Below are 12,536 nucleotides of genomic sequence, written 5' to 3' on the forward strand. Positions count from 1 at the left end.
CACAATAGGGTGCTGTTTTTCATTTAGCTTTCACTTAGCTGTCCGGTGTTATGTATGGATGTATCATAAGGAAGTCATGCATGGATGTATTATAGTGAAGTTGGTGTTGTGAGGAAGACTGTTTTCCCGTCAGTATGTGTTTCTCCCCGTCTAAATCTGACCAAATCCTGAAATTTTCATGCTTTAATAGTTATAGCACTTATCACTTAATGGTTTTATTACGACCCCAAGAGTGTTGTAGTGTGTTTTGCTTATTTCAGCATTCAATTCAACAACCCTATTTTAACATCTATCTATCTATCTATCTATCTATCTATCTATCTATCTATCTATCTGTATATATCTATATCTATATATATGTTATATTATATTTTATTATTTTAAATGTCGTTTTAAGACTAAAACTTTGATCGATCAAAAACAGTGATGAACTATAGGAGCTACATAAAATCATCCTGAACGATTTGATTTTGTTAAAACAACGATATACTTTTATTTTCTTTTTACCAGGAAAAGTTGGGGTATTTTTATTCACTTACACGTTATTACACTATTCGACGAGGGAAACACACTTAAGCATAACACCGGTTTTACGTGGTTGTTATTGATTGCTTTATTTTGAAAGTATGAGATAGATATCCGGTGTTTGTACCTGCGTGAATTTACACGTTCTTGTTTAGTTCAACGGGTTAATGTACATTGCAACTGTAACTTGCTAGAGTTTGTCCGTCAACTGTTATATTTTTAGGAGGATAGGTGGAGATGGCGGCCGTCCTGCTCCAGATTCTGGAGCGGACGGAGTTGAACAAACTCCCGAAAGGCGCCCAGAACAAGCTCGAGAAGTTTGTAACGGAGCTGCAGAATGCTAACGAGGCGCTCAGGACGCAGCACGAGCGCTACAAAGCAGACAGCGGTAGGTTGCTACAAAGTAGTTAGCTGACTAGCATGTATGATTGAAAGCTCATGTCAAACTCCGCTTCACGGTAAACCTTTCCTCTGCTAAATTCAGCAAAAACAAACAAACAAAAGAACAATATTTCGTGTCATCCACAATGCTCACAGCTGCCCGCTAACGATAGCTACGATATAATGTAAGCTAACTTTGGCGGAAGAGTACTAACGTTATACCAACAGCACGTATAGTTGACATTAAACGGTATGTAAATGTTTTGAATTAACACAGCCTATAAAAGTAGTTCCTGTTCTGTTATGAATACATATTTGGTATCATCTGAGGAAACATTAATGTTACACAGTGCCGGAAGAAGTATTTAGATAATTTTCTTAAGTAAAAGTAATAATAATACCCTGTGAAAATACTGTGTTACAACTAAAGTCCTGCATTGAAAATTGTATTTAAGTAAAAGTGAGTCAGTAAGTAAAACCCTCCAGACCCTCAAAATAATGTAAAAATAAAAGAAAAATAAACACCACAAAAATACCTAAAATAATAATAATTTTTAAAAAGCATTTTAAAAAATCAAAATTATCAACAAAATTGAAAACAACATCCCCCAAAACTCTACACTATATAAAAAACATAATAACAACAACAAACAAACAAACAAACAGAAAAAGATCAAAATAGTTGTCAATTAATTTTCTGCAATTTCATCCATTGATTAATCAACTAATTGTTTCAGCTCTACTCATATAAACTGTTTTGGTAATTTTATTTATAAGAAACATATTTCATAAAATGTTTTCTATGTAGAAATCTAAATTTGTAAAGTAACTAAAGCAAATAGTGGAATGTTTCCCCCTGAAATGTAGTGGAATAATAGCATAAGTAGCATGAAAGTAAAATGCTTAAGTAAAGTTGAAGTACCTCAAATTAATACTGGAGTACACTTCTTGAGTAAATGTACTTATGTACATTCTATCACTGATGTTATGTCACTATATATTCAAATGACGTTTTGCATTATTTTGTCACTAAAGTGAAAGCAGATAGCTGAATTCACATTTTTTAAGACATTTAAAGTTTTTGAAAACTGTTACACCATCCACACTTTAAATTACACAATGGTTTCTTTATCTTTATTTATATTTATTTGTATGTCCTGTGATGAGGGTTGCAACTGTTTGAGAGTTTCACAGTATCTTAATTTTCTCAAAAAAGATTGCAGTTCCATAGTTTGCAGTGTTTGCAGTTTTAAAGTTACAATGACCCTTCAACGAATGACAACACAGGTTTTTGTTTGGTTGAACAATGTTTTATTACTTTAATTAAATCTTGAAACATTTTTCTTTAAATGGGAGTATGTGTTAAATGTTGTCCTTTTGTAAATAACTAAAATGAAGCTGACACTCTCCATCCAGCCGTTTTTTTTCTCAATACCATTGATGAGCAATTATACATGGTATGATAACTGGAAATTGTCATTGCTGTGGTATACCTTGAAAGTGGTATACTGGTGCAAGGCTACCTGTGGTAAAACATGATGCCAGCTTTTGAAGCTGATGAGCTGCTGCTGATAAAATCTGTTGCTGTGTGAAGACAGCAGTGATGCAACATAAAACTCTGTGACTGTGTGATGTTGGCATTATATTGTGTGACATTTGAATTGTGCGCTCATGTGCTCCTGTTGATGTTCTCTGCCCTTACAGAACAGCAGTACTTTGACATTGACAAGAGACTCGCAGAGAGTCAGGAACAGTTCCTGAACAGTTCCAAAGATCTGCAGACGGTCAAGGAGGAAAACAAAAAACTCAGTGAGTCTTCACACAAACTATTAACACACATTTTCTTAACTTCGGTTATTGAGGAACTCATGCTTCCAAGTTTACAGTTGCCAATTGTTGGACTCCACTCTATGACTTACTAAAAATCTGCATTCGATTATTCATTATTGCTGACATGATCCATTTTCTTTTCACTGTGCTTTTGGCTTTAAGTGGCCTTAGGGCACTTATGGGTATGCACAGTTTCTGCACAAAATGTTTAGGGCATCTGTTGTTATTCCAGTTCTGGCCATTAAAACATTACAATGTCTTAGCTGCTGTTAAATTAAGTTAAAACTCTGTCTGCTTCGCTAGATACAGTATAACTGCTACAGCTTCCATGTGATAGTAGTCTAAGTTTAAGTATGGACAGAAAACCCCACTTTTATGTTTATGTCTTTTGACCCTTACATACTGTTGGGGTCAAATTTAACCCGTTTTGACTTTTGACAGCAGTAAAAATGCCCTAAATGTCATTCTTTTAGCCTGAAATTTGATGACTTTTCTTAAAGTGACATATAATACACAAAAATGAAAATATTTTAAATGTTACACTTTTGTACAGGTGGTACAAATTTTAGCACACTGAGGCTGTTCAGAGTCAAATTTGACCCGTTTCTCTTAGAATGGATTTTAGATCCACTAGTGTGGTTCAAATCAAGGAAAATGGTGGTTTGAGGGAATATTCAAACTGTGAAACTGTACATGCCCGTCTGTGTGTATTATATATGGGATAAAGGTGACAGAGTTCAAGGGGGACCTCAACACTGTCACCAGAACTGTCTGTGCTCCCACCACATTTGCCCAGGTTCCAGCAGAGACAGGGACCTGCTGGTCTTTGAAGGGTCATGGGAGAAATCTCAAAACAGTGAAAGAGTAAAACAACATAGGAATGATACTATATGGTGCACATAAGGAACAGAAGACATACAGAGGCCAGAGGGTGCCTTGACACAGACACAAGATCTGTACCAGCAAGCACAAGCACCTGCAATGTAACAAAATGACCTAAAAATTGAAAAAAAAAAAAAAGAATCCCTTTATTTTGAGATTACTGAGATCAACACAGAGATCATAAGAGAGGCTGGGGGTCATGGGATTATAAAGGTACCTGAGCTGCCATTTCAGTGGCAAAGGTTGTGGCAGCAGGACTGACTGCAGGATGCCCTTGATCTGATCTTACAAGATGGGGAAGAAGAAAGTGACTTGGAGGAAGATGTGTCAGAGCAGGAAGACAATATTGACAAACATACTAGTTTGCAATAAAGCAATTTTTTGTGTTTTAAGTGTTACTTAATGTCGAATTATTATAGATAATTATAGATGTTGCTAGTTGTGAGGTTTCTGTATGATATAGCAGTGAGGACAGTGTTTAACGGCTATAAATGTTATATAATAAATCCTTACAGTTGCAGGATGTTCCTGGACATTATATTGTGTGATAGTAGACGTTTTTCTCCAAAAACGAGTGGTGTTAAACCTAAAAAATACACACCTCCTGATCTCTTAAACATTAATTAAGGATTAATTATCCATTTATTAATGTTAGATAGACTATTTATACATTCTAAGTAGATTTGTAATTCAAAATCTGGTGTAGACACTTATTATGAGGCAGTTTTTGGCCCGGGTCAAAATTGACCCAGACCATACTGTGAAGGCATGAAATATGAACCGAATATAAGGGTTAAAATACTTTTGCAAATCCACTAATTTCTTACAATTTGCAGACAGTTCTTGTTAAGTTGCAATTTTTCCCCATGTTTTCAAATGAAAGCAAACCAGTTTGCTCAGATTTTGAAGCTTTAAATGCTTCTTAAGGTCTCTGAACATAGCACAAGGAAGTGATCAATATTATTGCAATATCTATGGAAATTTTGAAGAATAAAAGAATTGATATTGATGCATAGTGGGGGTTTTCTCCAAATGTATATCCTGTAGAAATGCAAAACTGTAACCTCAGTCATTTTATCATGACTTAATTTTTAAATCCAATGTGCTGTGACTTTCTACTGTCACCACATATTACAGACCTAGATATGTAAATGTAAGCTTTAAAGCACATGCAGTCCCTAAACATTTTGTTCAAGTTGTTTGTCATTTGTGTGCAGTGGTGTCCCTGTGTTCTGGGTGTGAGAGTGAGCTCTGTCTGATTGTCTGTGTGCAGATGAAGAGCTGAGCGCTCTGAAGGGAATAGAGGGAGAGAGCCCTGAAGATAAAGCACCACAACAGGTAAGCATGCCCATACAGCTCATGCAGTGTTATTGATGTTCTTCACTGTTAAGTTTGTGATGGTGCTCACTAAATACTCCACCCGGAAGGCGTATCACTAAGACAGGACAAACAAACAAACAAAAAACAAAACAAACATACTAAAAATGATCAGACATTATAGTATTCTTACTGTTGATGATATATTAACCAGTTATTTAACTACACTATGGATGGTTATTGAGGTCATTTGTGTATATGTGTTTAGGTGCACGTGTGTCTGCAGCTGAGAAAGAAGAAAGAGGATGCACTGAGCAAATAATACTTAAGAGGAAAATACAGGATATGAATAATGATAAGGGGGATATATATGTAAATTTGCACATACAAAATAGTGAATAGAATAATAACACTAAAAAAAGAGAAAAAAATAAGTAAAAAATATAAATAGATAAACAAACACATACAAAATTCCCTAAAAGTAAATAAAGACAGAGGTAAATAAAAAGACTGAGGAGATAGCACCCCTTATCACCCTCCTTGGTCCTGCGGGAGTACTAGACCTCATGTAGAGGTCAGTTGTGCTAGGCTTGCCTGTTCTCCCATTTTCACTCATATGGTTTTGCTGCTCTGGGTCACACCCAGACCCAAAGGAGGGCACTGGCCCATTGCAGTTACCTATGGTCCCTTGCAGCAGCTCAGGTTGATTTATGAGTTCTGTTTAAAAATGCGAATGTATTTTTTTTTTTTATTTGCTCATTTTATTTTTACGTCTAAATCTTGAAAAAACATTGCCCCCACGCCCATACAGGATCCCCCCTATTTCACATTTTCTACAAACTCCTGTAGTAACATTGTCCAGGTACTGTATGTAAACTGTGTGTGTTTGTGTGTGGCTGCAGCAAACCAAAGCCAAGTATGAGATTGAGGCAGAGAAAAGAGAGCTGGCAAGGCTGCTGGAGAAGAGGACGCAGGAAGTGGAAAACCTCACTGGTAAGATATCAGGTTCACACGCACATGCATATGCACACCCACACACCCACACAGTCTAAGCTGGATACATTTCGTTTTTACTACACTTTTACTCATTTGACATTTGACGGCTTTGTAGTCTGTGCAGCAAATGACCCCCCTTTCAGTTTTTTTGAGTTCATGTTTGTAAACTGTGTTTGTTTGCAGAGGATGTGAAGCGACTGAATGAGAAGCTGACAGAGACCAGCAAAGTGAAGATGGAGCTGCAGTTAAAACTGGATGAAATACAATCATCTGCGACTTCTGTTCAGGTACGTGTGTTAAAGATCATGTGGAAGTGACTGAAGCTGCAGTTTGTACAGTGACCTCTCCTTTAACACTTGCGATGTCACAGTACCAAAAATCTAGTATGCGGTTCAGATACCTCCAAAATTACATGAATTTCGATACCAAATTTGATACCACGTTTTAAAAAAAACGAAACCAAAAAACTACGGACCCTTATCTTTCTATTAACTTAATAGGAGATGCTATAATGAGGATGTTTTCATGCCACGCGCATCATGTGCCCTGGAGGTTACGCCCGCGCCCCAAATGCATTGTACTGTATTCAGTTGTCTGAAATTGGCAAGACAGCCTGCAGAGCATAGAAAACTCAAATACATAAACACATATACTATATACCCCGGTGAAATTCCACGAAGGTATGAAAGAAACAGATTCTGCCCTTAGCCTAATGGGCATATGCTGTCTGTTCATGCACTGCTGAGAGAAAATTAAAAACTCTTCACAGCAGTACAAGAAAGTTGTTTACCACCATAACACCAGTGGGATGGTCAGAAAAATGTTTGGTTGATCCACAAGCAAAAGCATTAGTTAAATTCAACCATCATTAGTTTCATTACTTACATATGTGCTTTTCATCCGGATAGGTGCCAATATGTCTGCTTTGAAAAAGACCTATTGTGAAGTTCTTCAGACTCTGAACATGCATCGTCCATCTTTATAAACAGTCCACGCCCCTGACCACCACCAAATTAGCTGCTTCAGCAGTCACAAAGACTTCGGATTTGAATGAATGTCTCAACCAAGCCATTCACAAATCCCAAGTACACCACTAAGAGTGATTTTATTAGGACCATGTAATTATAAAGTGCCAATGACAAGACTCCAGTATTTGATCATGTGATTTGTTCTTGTATGTCCTGTGATGCCATGTTTGTGTGTCGCAGCACCGAGAGAAGCGTATGGAGCAGGAGAAAGAGTTACACGAGAAGAAAATTGAGTGGTTGAATGCAGAACTGAAGACCAAAACTGAAGAACTGTTGAACACCAGCAGGGAGAAAGGCAAAGAGATACTGGAACTACAAGGTGCCCTGAAGACCAGCAAGGAGCAGGTAACACACGCATACACATACAGTAAGAATGCTTAAACTGAGCAGATTGTTCAGTATATACACAAATACACCAGTGTTATCTCTGTTGGCTTCCATCTCCTAGATTACGAGTAACAGTTGAATATGGCACAGAGTTAACTGTACCAATTTGTGTGCTTTTCTCCACTTTGTAAATACATCCTGTTGGCTGTAATGTGAGGGAACATACAGTAGGAACCATACTGTAACCATCAAACCAACTTAAACTGCCCCACCAAAGAGAACAGTTGGACAACTTTATTACTCCCACAAGGGCCAGTTAGTTAAGAGAAGCATATCAAGACTACAAATTTGCACACAAAAACACACATATCCGTATTCACAATATACAACATGGCAAGTGCACCAGGAGCCAAGGAACTGGGATGAAAAAAATAGAGTGCTAGTAGTAATAAGTAGTAGAAAGTAGTATAAATCATACCATATGCAGGAGTTGCAGCAGGATTTATAGTCCTGCTGAGCTCTGTTGATGGAACTCAAGATGAGGCTGCGCCTTTTATTTACCTGTTGCCATGGTGAATCGTAGTATCAGAGCTCCATTGACAATAACTTTTGTCATACAGTGTGCACAGGTGTAACCCAGAGTGAACATACTCAGTCTTGAGTGAACAAACTCCGAGCAGCTGTTCTGAAACCGAGAATTGAGTTTTCCACTTTGGGGATAGTTAGCTCAGAGTTTGTTAAACCCTCTTCCTGAAACAGGCCCCTGGTCCTCCTGCCATGTGTTGTCAGATTTTTCTAAAATATTGCATTAACAAAATAGAGGCCATGAAGCATCCTTAATGCTGTCCCTTTTCTCTTCAACAGGTGACCAGACTGGAAAGACAGGTCACTTCTCTGAAGCAAGCCAGTGAAAGCCAGAGTAAAAGAGCCGAAGAACTCAACAATAAACTCAAACAGGTAATATTACAGCTGCTTCGCAGAGAGGGGTCTGGGCAGACACATCAGACAAGACATTGAACAACTTCACATCAACTTCAAATTACAGTGTTTCCCCTAAGTTTACGCCGACACTGTCTCTGTCTCTGTGTTTGTTTGTGTGTGTGTGTGTGTGTGTGTGTGTGTGTGTGTGTGTGTGTGTGTGTGTGTGCACGCGCGCGAGCATTCGTGTGGGTGCGTCGGGGTGGAACAGAGAGCAGAGGAGAATTGTAAACACTGGTCCATGTTGAGACAAAAATGACATGCTGTTCAATTTCTCTGTGACAACACAATGTTCTTCAAAAACACTTTTCTGGCCGTTTCTCAACACCATGTCTCAGGAACAGAAGGGGAGACATTTGGTCAGATATGAGAGCTCTGATTCTCTGAACAAACCTGAGTGGTCCCAACCCGACCTGCCAGGCTGAGGCCGGGCCAGGCTGTAATTTCTGAACATCTGTATGTCTGTAATTTCGGAACACAGTGCAGTGAGGGACAGAAGAGGCAAAAATGAACAAAGGAAAACGCAACATATGGAGTTTCTATAGGGAGGCTTGCCTGTAAAGGTGGGTTTTAGTAAACACTTAAAACAGTCCAAGGAATCAGCAAATGTAATGGACTGGGGAAGATTGTTCTAGAGGGTCAGGGCTAAAACAGCTAATGTATGATCACTTTTTGTTTTGCAGTGGGAGCAGGAGATGGATAAGAGTCCAAAATTTGAGGATCAGAGTGGTTGAGAAGTACAACAAGAAACAAAGAAATCAGAAATGTAACTGAGGGCGAGGTCATGCAGTGTCCTGTATATAAACAACAGGATTGTGTAGTTTATTTTGTATTTTACAGGAAGCCAATGGAGGGATGCAAGAACAGGTGTTAGGCGGCACTGACAGCTTGCCCGAGTCAGTAGTCTTTCAGCTGCGTTTTGAACGAGTTAATCCAGTCCTGTCTGTATGTCTCTCTAGTCCAAAGACGAGCGGAGTGCCATGGAGGAGAAATACCGCAATGAGCTCAACGCTCATGTCAAGTTGTCTTCACTCTACAAGGTGAGACTCACTGAAAAGGCACCAGGGATAAATATCTTCTCTAAATTCTGCTAAAAAATAACACCAGACATTATACTGTCATGCTATTCCCTGCATGTAGTCAACATGTGATGTCTGTGTTGTCCCTGTAGGGTGCAGCAACAGATATGGAGACAAAGAATCAAGAACTGAGCAGAGCAGTGGAAGAGCTCAGCAAACTGGTTAAAGACATGGGGGAAGGTAATCTTCAGACAAATCTGATATCTAGCAGTGTAGTAGTTGTCGACGTTTCCAAATTAGGAAGTTCTTCTTCTAACTTTATTGTGTTCATGAGCTTTATGGGTGTAAAGTGGGAACAACATGGAAGCTACATAAAAGATGGGTTGTATTTCAGTGCTTAGAGCATTTAAACAAGAGGTCGATAGCTGTTTCCAGTTTATTTATATTTCTATATATATATTTTTTTTGATATGTTTTATATATTCTATTTTTATATTTAATCAAGATCACTCTACACTGACAGCAGTTAACATTAATACATTACACTTTACATGTGATCAAAACTTGATATTTAATGTGAATATTGACTTTTGCCCACCATGTTTATGCAATTATGACGTCAAATCAGCAACTCATATTTTAAAATAATGTTGTTATCCATGTTATTATACTTGCCGAGTTAAAAGTTTGCTTGCCTGCTACAGCTAATAGATGCAGATACTAAAATGTGCAACTACTAAAAATTAATGATAGCTACCAGGAACAAAATAACCAAATATATTATTTTTTTACTGAAACACCACGCAAACATCACAGCTCGGCGACAAGAAATTTCCCAATTTCCCACACATTGACAAATTTGGAGGGCTGTTCATGTGCTTGTAAGTCATAAATATGATATTTCCAAGAAGCACATGAAGGCAGCATGTGAGCCTGACAAAGTGTGTATTGTTAGCTGTGTTTGACTTAATGATAATTGTAATTCTGTGGTCCCAATATATTGAACAGAGAAGATGAGAATAATGCCGATTAAGGCCATTGTTTTTGTGTGTGAAGTATAGAAATCTGTCATTAACGATGACTTTTGTGTTTAATGTCACTGCCTGTCCCTGCAGCCAATAAGGTTTTAGAAAAGAAAGTGTCAGAGGGAGAAGAGCTGAAGACACGGCTTGAGGCAGAGCTCAGAGAGAAGGTTAAGAAAATGGAGAAAGAGTTGGAAAACGCCACAATGAAGGCTGCTGGCAAACACTGCTGTAAGAACATGCCTACATGCTTCTCGTTATTTTTCTATCTAACTTCAGATGTATATAGTTGTTAACTTACAACCATCATTATTGTGTGTGTGTGTGTGTGTGTGTTGTGGTCCAGGTGTGCCCTCTCTGACTGAGGCGCAGTTGGACACCATGTGTCCATCAGCAGCCGCCATCGCTGCCATCGTCAAGCCCGGCATGAAGTTCTTTGATGTGAGTTTAATGGGACATTGTGTCAGGGCAGGATGACATAAGAAGGGATTCCATTAACCCTCAAGTTGCGCAAATTGAAATTGCGAATAAAAAATACAACTAATGTCATGTATAAAAACTTCCATTTGTCGGCAAACATTTTTTACGCTCACGTGAGGTGGTATTTCAGGCAATTTGAAAAAGCCATATCTTGCAAAATTGCAATGGAAACGCTTTTTATACTTTTATGGATCGCATTATGTACAACAAAGAGTCACTCTGCACAGGTTCATAAATGGCTCTGGCTGTAGTCTTGTCAGTAGGAACTGGCTCCGTCATGATGCAGCAGGAGCTACAAGAGGTCTTATTGCATCACATAACTCTTCAAAAGTTGAGCGGATCATACGGAAGTTTTGAATCCACAATTTCTCTCTGAACTTGTGGAATATCACCTCCCAGAAAACCCATGCGCGGCTGCTCCCACGTATAAGGGGCTCGCATTTCCATTATGGCTCCATAACACACCTACATGGCCTTGGATTGGAAACAATGACGGCTAGTGTGGTGGCTGCAATAGAAATAAAGCTGCTGATGTTTTGAACATCCATCACCATGCTTCTTGGAGTGTTATCGCAGAGGAGAAGTTGGTGGAAATGCAGTCATCTTGCAATTGCGCTTTATGGACATTTTGAAAATATTGCTTAGTTTTGCGCAAATCTGTAATGGAAACCTGCCTCGTGACAACCACTACAATGTAGAATCTATCTTTGGCAACCTGTAAGTTTTTATACTGAAAGCTAAGTAGCTGTTGTCTACCTGACACACACTATTAAAATCTTCCTGCTCTGTCCCTGCATGTAGCTGTATAACGCGTACGCAGAGTGTCAGACGCATCTCCAGCTGGAGAAGCAGGAGACCAGGAGAGTGAGCCGAGTTCTGGATGAGATCGTGCAGGAGGTTGAGTCCAAGGCTCCTGTCCTTAAGCGTCAGAGAGAGGAGTACGAGAGCATGCAGAGATCCATGGCCTCTCTGTGCAACAAGCTGGAGCAGGCTCGAACGGTGTGGGATAAGTTCATGTTCCTCCTGTATTTGTCAAAGTTCATTATCAAGGACATTTTTTCACCTTCTGACCCCAGATATCAACATATTCTGTCAAGTTTCATGTGCATTGTGTTTGCTTTTTGTCATTAGGAGATCTACAGTTTGCAAAAAGAGAAAGAGGAGACCAAGCAGCGTGGTGATGCCATGGAGAGAGACAAACTGAGGACAGAGAGACAGCTAGAAGACACATCTGCACAGGTACACCCACACACACGCACACACACACACACCAAGCAATACATGCTTTCAAAGAAATCTAAATGCTCTCAATGCTTTCAGTCTTAACCGTTTGAAACCTGAGCGAATTGGCTTGATTTTTTTTTTTTTTTAAAATATAGGGTGCAGTGGGGCGTCCAGTGGCTTAGTGGATTGAGCAGGCGCCCCATGTATAATGGCACTGCTGTGCCGCAGCGGTCGGGGGTTCGAGTCCGGCTCGCGGCCCTTTGCTGCATGTCGTCCCCTCTCTCTCCCCCTTTCGCACTGCTGATCTGTCCTATCTAATAAAGGCAAAAATGCCAAAAAATAATCTTTAAAAAAAAAAAAAAAAAAAAAAATATAGGGTGCAGCAACTTAAAAAAATGGCCCAAAAATAAGCAAGTTATAAGTAAAAAGATACAAAAAGTAACTTTGGTAACAAATAAATTACCTGAAAAGCCAAAAAAGATGATTTTAAAAACAAACAAGTAAATAACAAAGAAATCAACTAAAAA

At 38.8% G+C, this 12,536-nt stretch overlaps 1 protein-coding gene across 1 annotated transcript in view; it reads left to right on the top strand.

Annotated features, from left to right (window-relative positions):
• The first annotated feature begins 660 nt into the window (after positions 1-660).
• LOC121950960 (nucleoprotein TPR-like) overlaps positions 661-12,536 on the top strand; it is a 47,807-nt gene continuing 35,931 nt past the window's right edge. The window contains exons 1-13 of the mRNA XM_042497104.1: positions 661-913; positions 2,611-2,715; positions 4,892-4,956; positions 5,838-5,928; positions 6,115-6,218; positions 7,140-7,304; positions 8,151-8,243; positions 9,224-9,304; positions 9,436-9,523; positions 10,399-10,536; positions 10,652-10,746; positions 11,587-11,784; positions 11,917-12,024. Of these exons, the coding sequence (XP_042353038.1) occupies positions 763-913; positions 2,611-2,715; positions 4,892-4,956; positions 5,838-5,928; positions 6,115-6,218; positions 7,140-7,304; positions 8,151-8,243; positions 9,224-9,304; positions 9,436-9,523; positions 10,399-10,536; positions 10,652-10,746; positions 11,587-11,784; positions 11,917-12,024 (1,482 nt within the window). The 5' untranslated portion in view covers positions 661-762. The remainder of the gene's footprint in view (positions 914-2,610; positions 2,716-4,891; positions 4,957-5,837; positions 5,929-6,114; positions 6,219-7,139; positions 7,305-8,150; positions 8,244-9,223; positions 9,305-9,435; positions 9,524-10,398; positions 10,537-10,651; positions 10,747-11,586; positions 11,785-11,916; positions 12,025-12,536) is intronic.

The sequence above is a fragment of the Plectropomus leopardus genome, chromosome 12, assembly GCF_008729295.1.
Source record: "Plectropomus leopardus isolate mb chromosome 12, YSFRI_Pleo_2.0, whole genome shotgun sequence".
NCBI classification, from domain to species: Eukaryota; Metazoa; Chordata; class Actinopteri; order Perciformes; family Serranidae; genus Plectropomus; species Plectropomus leopardus.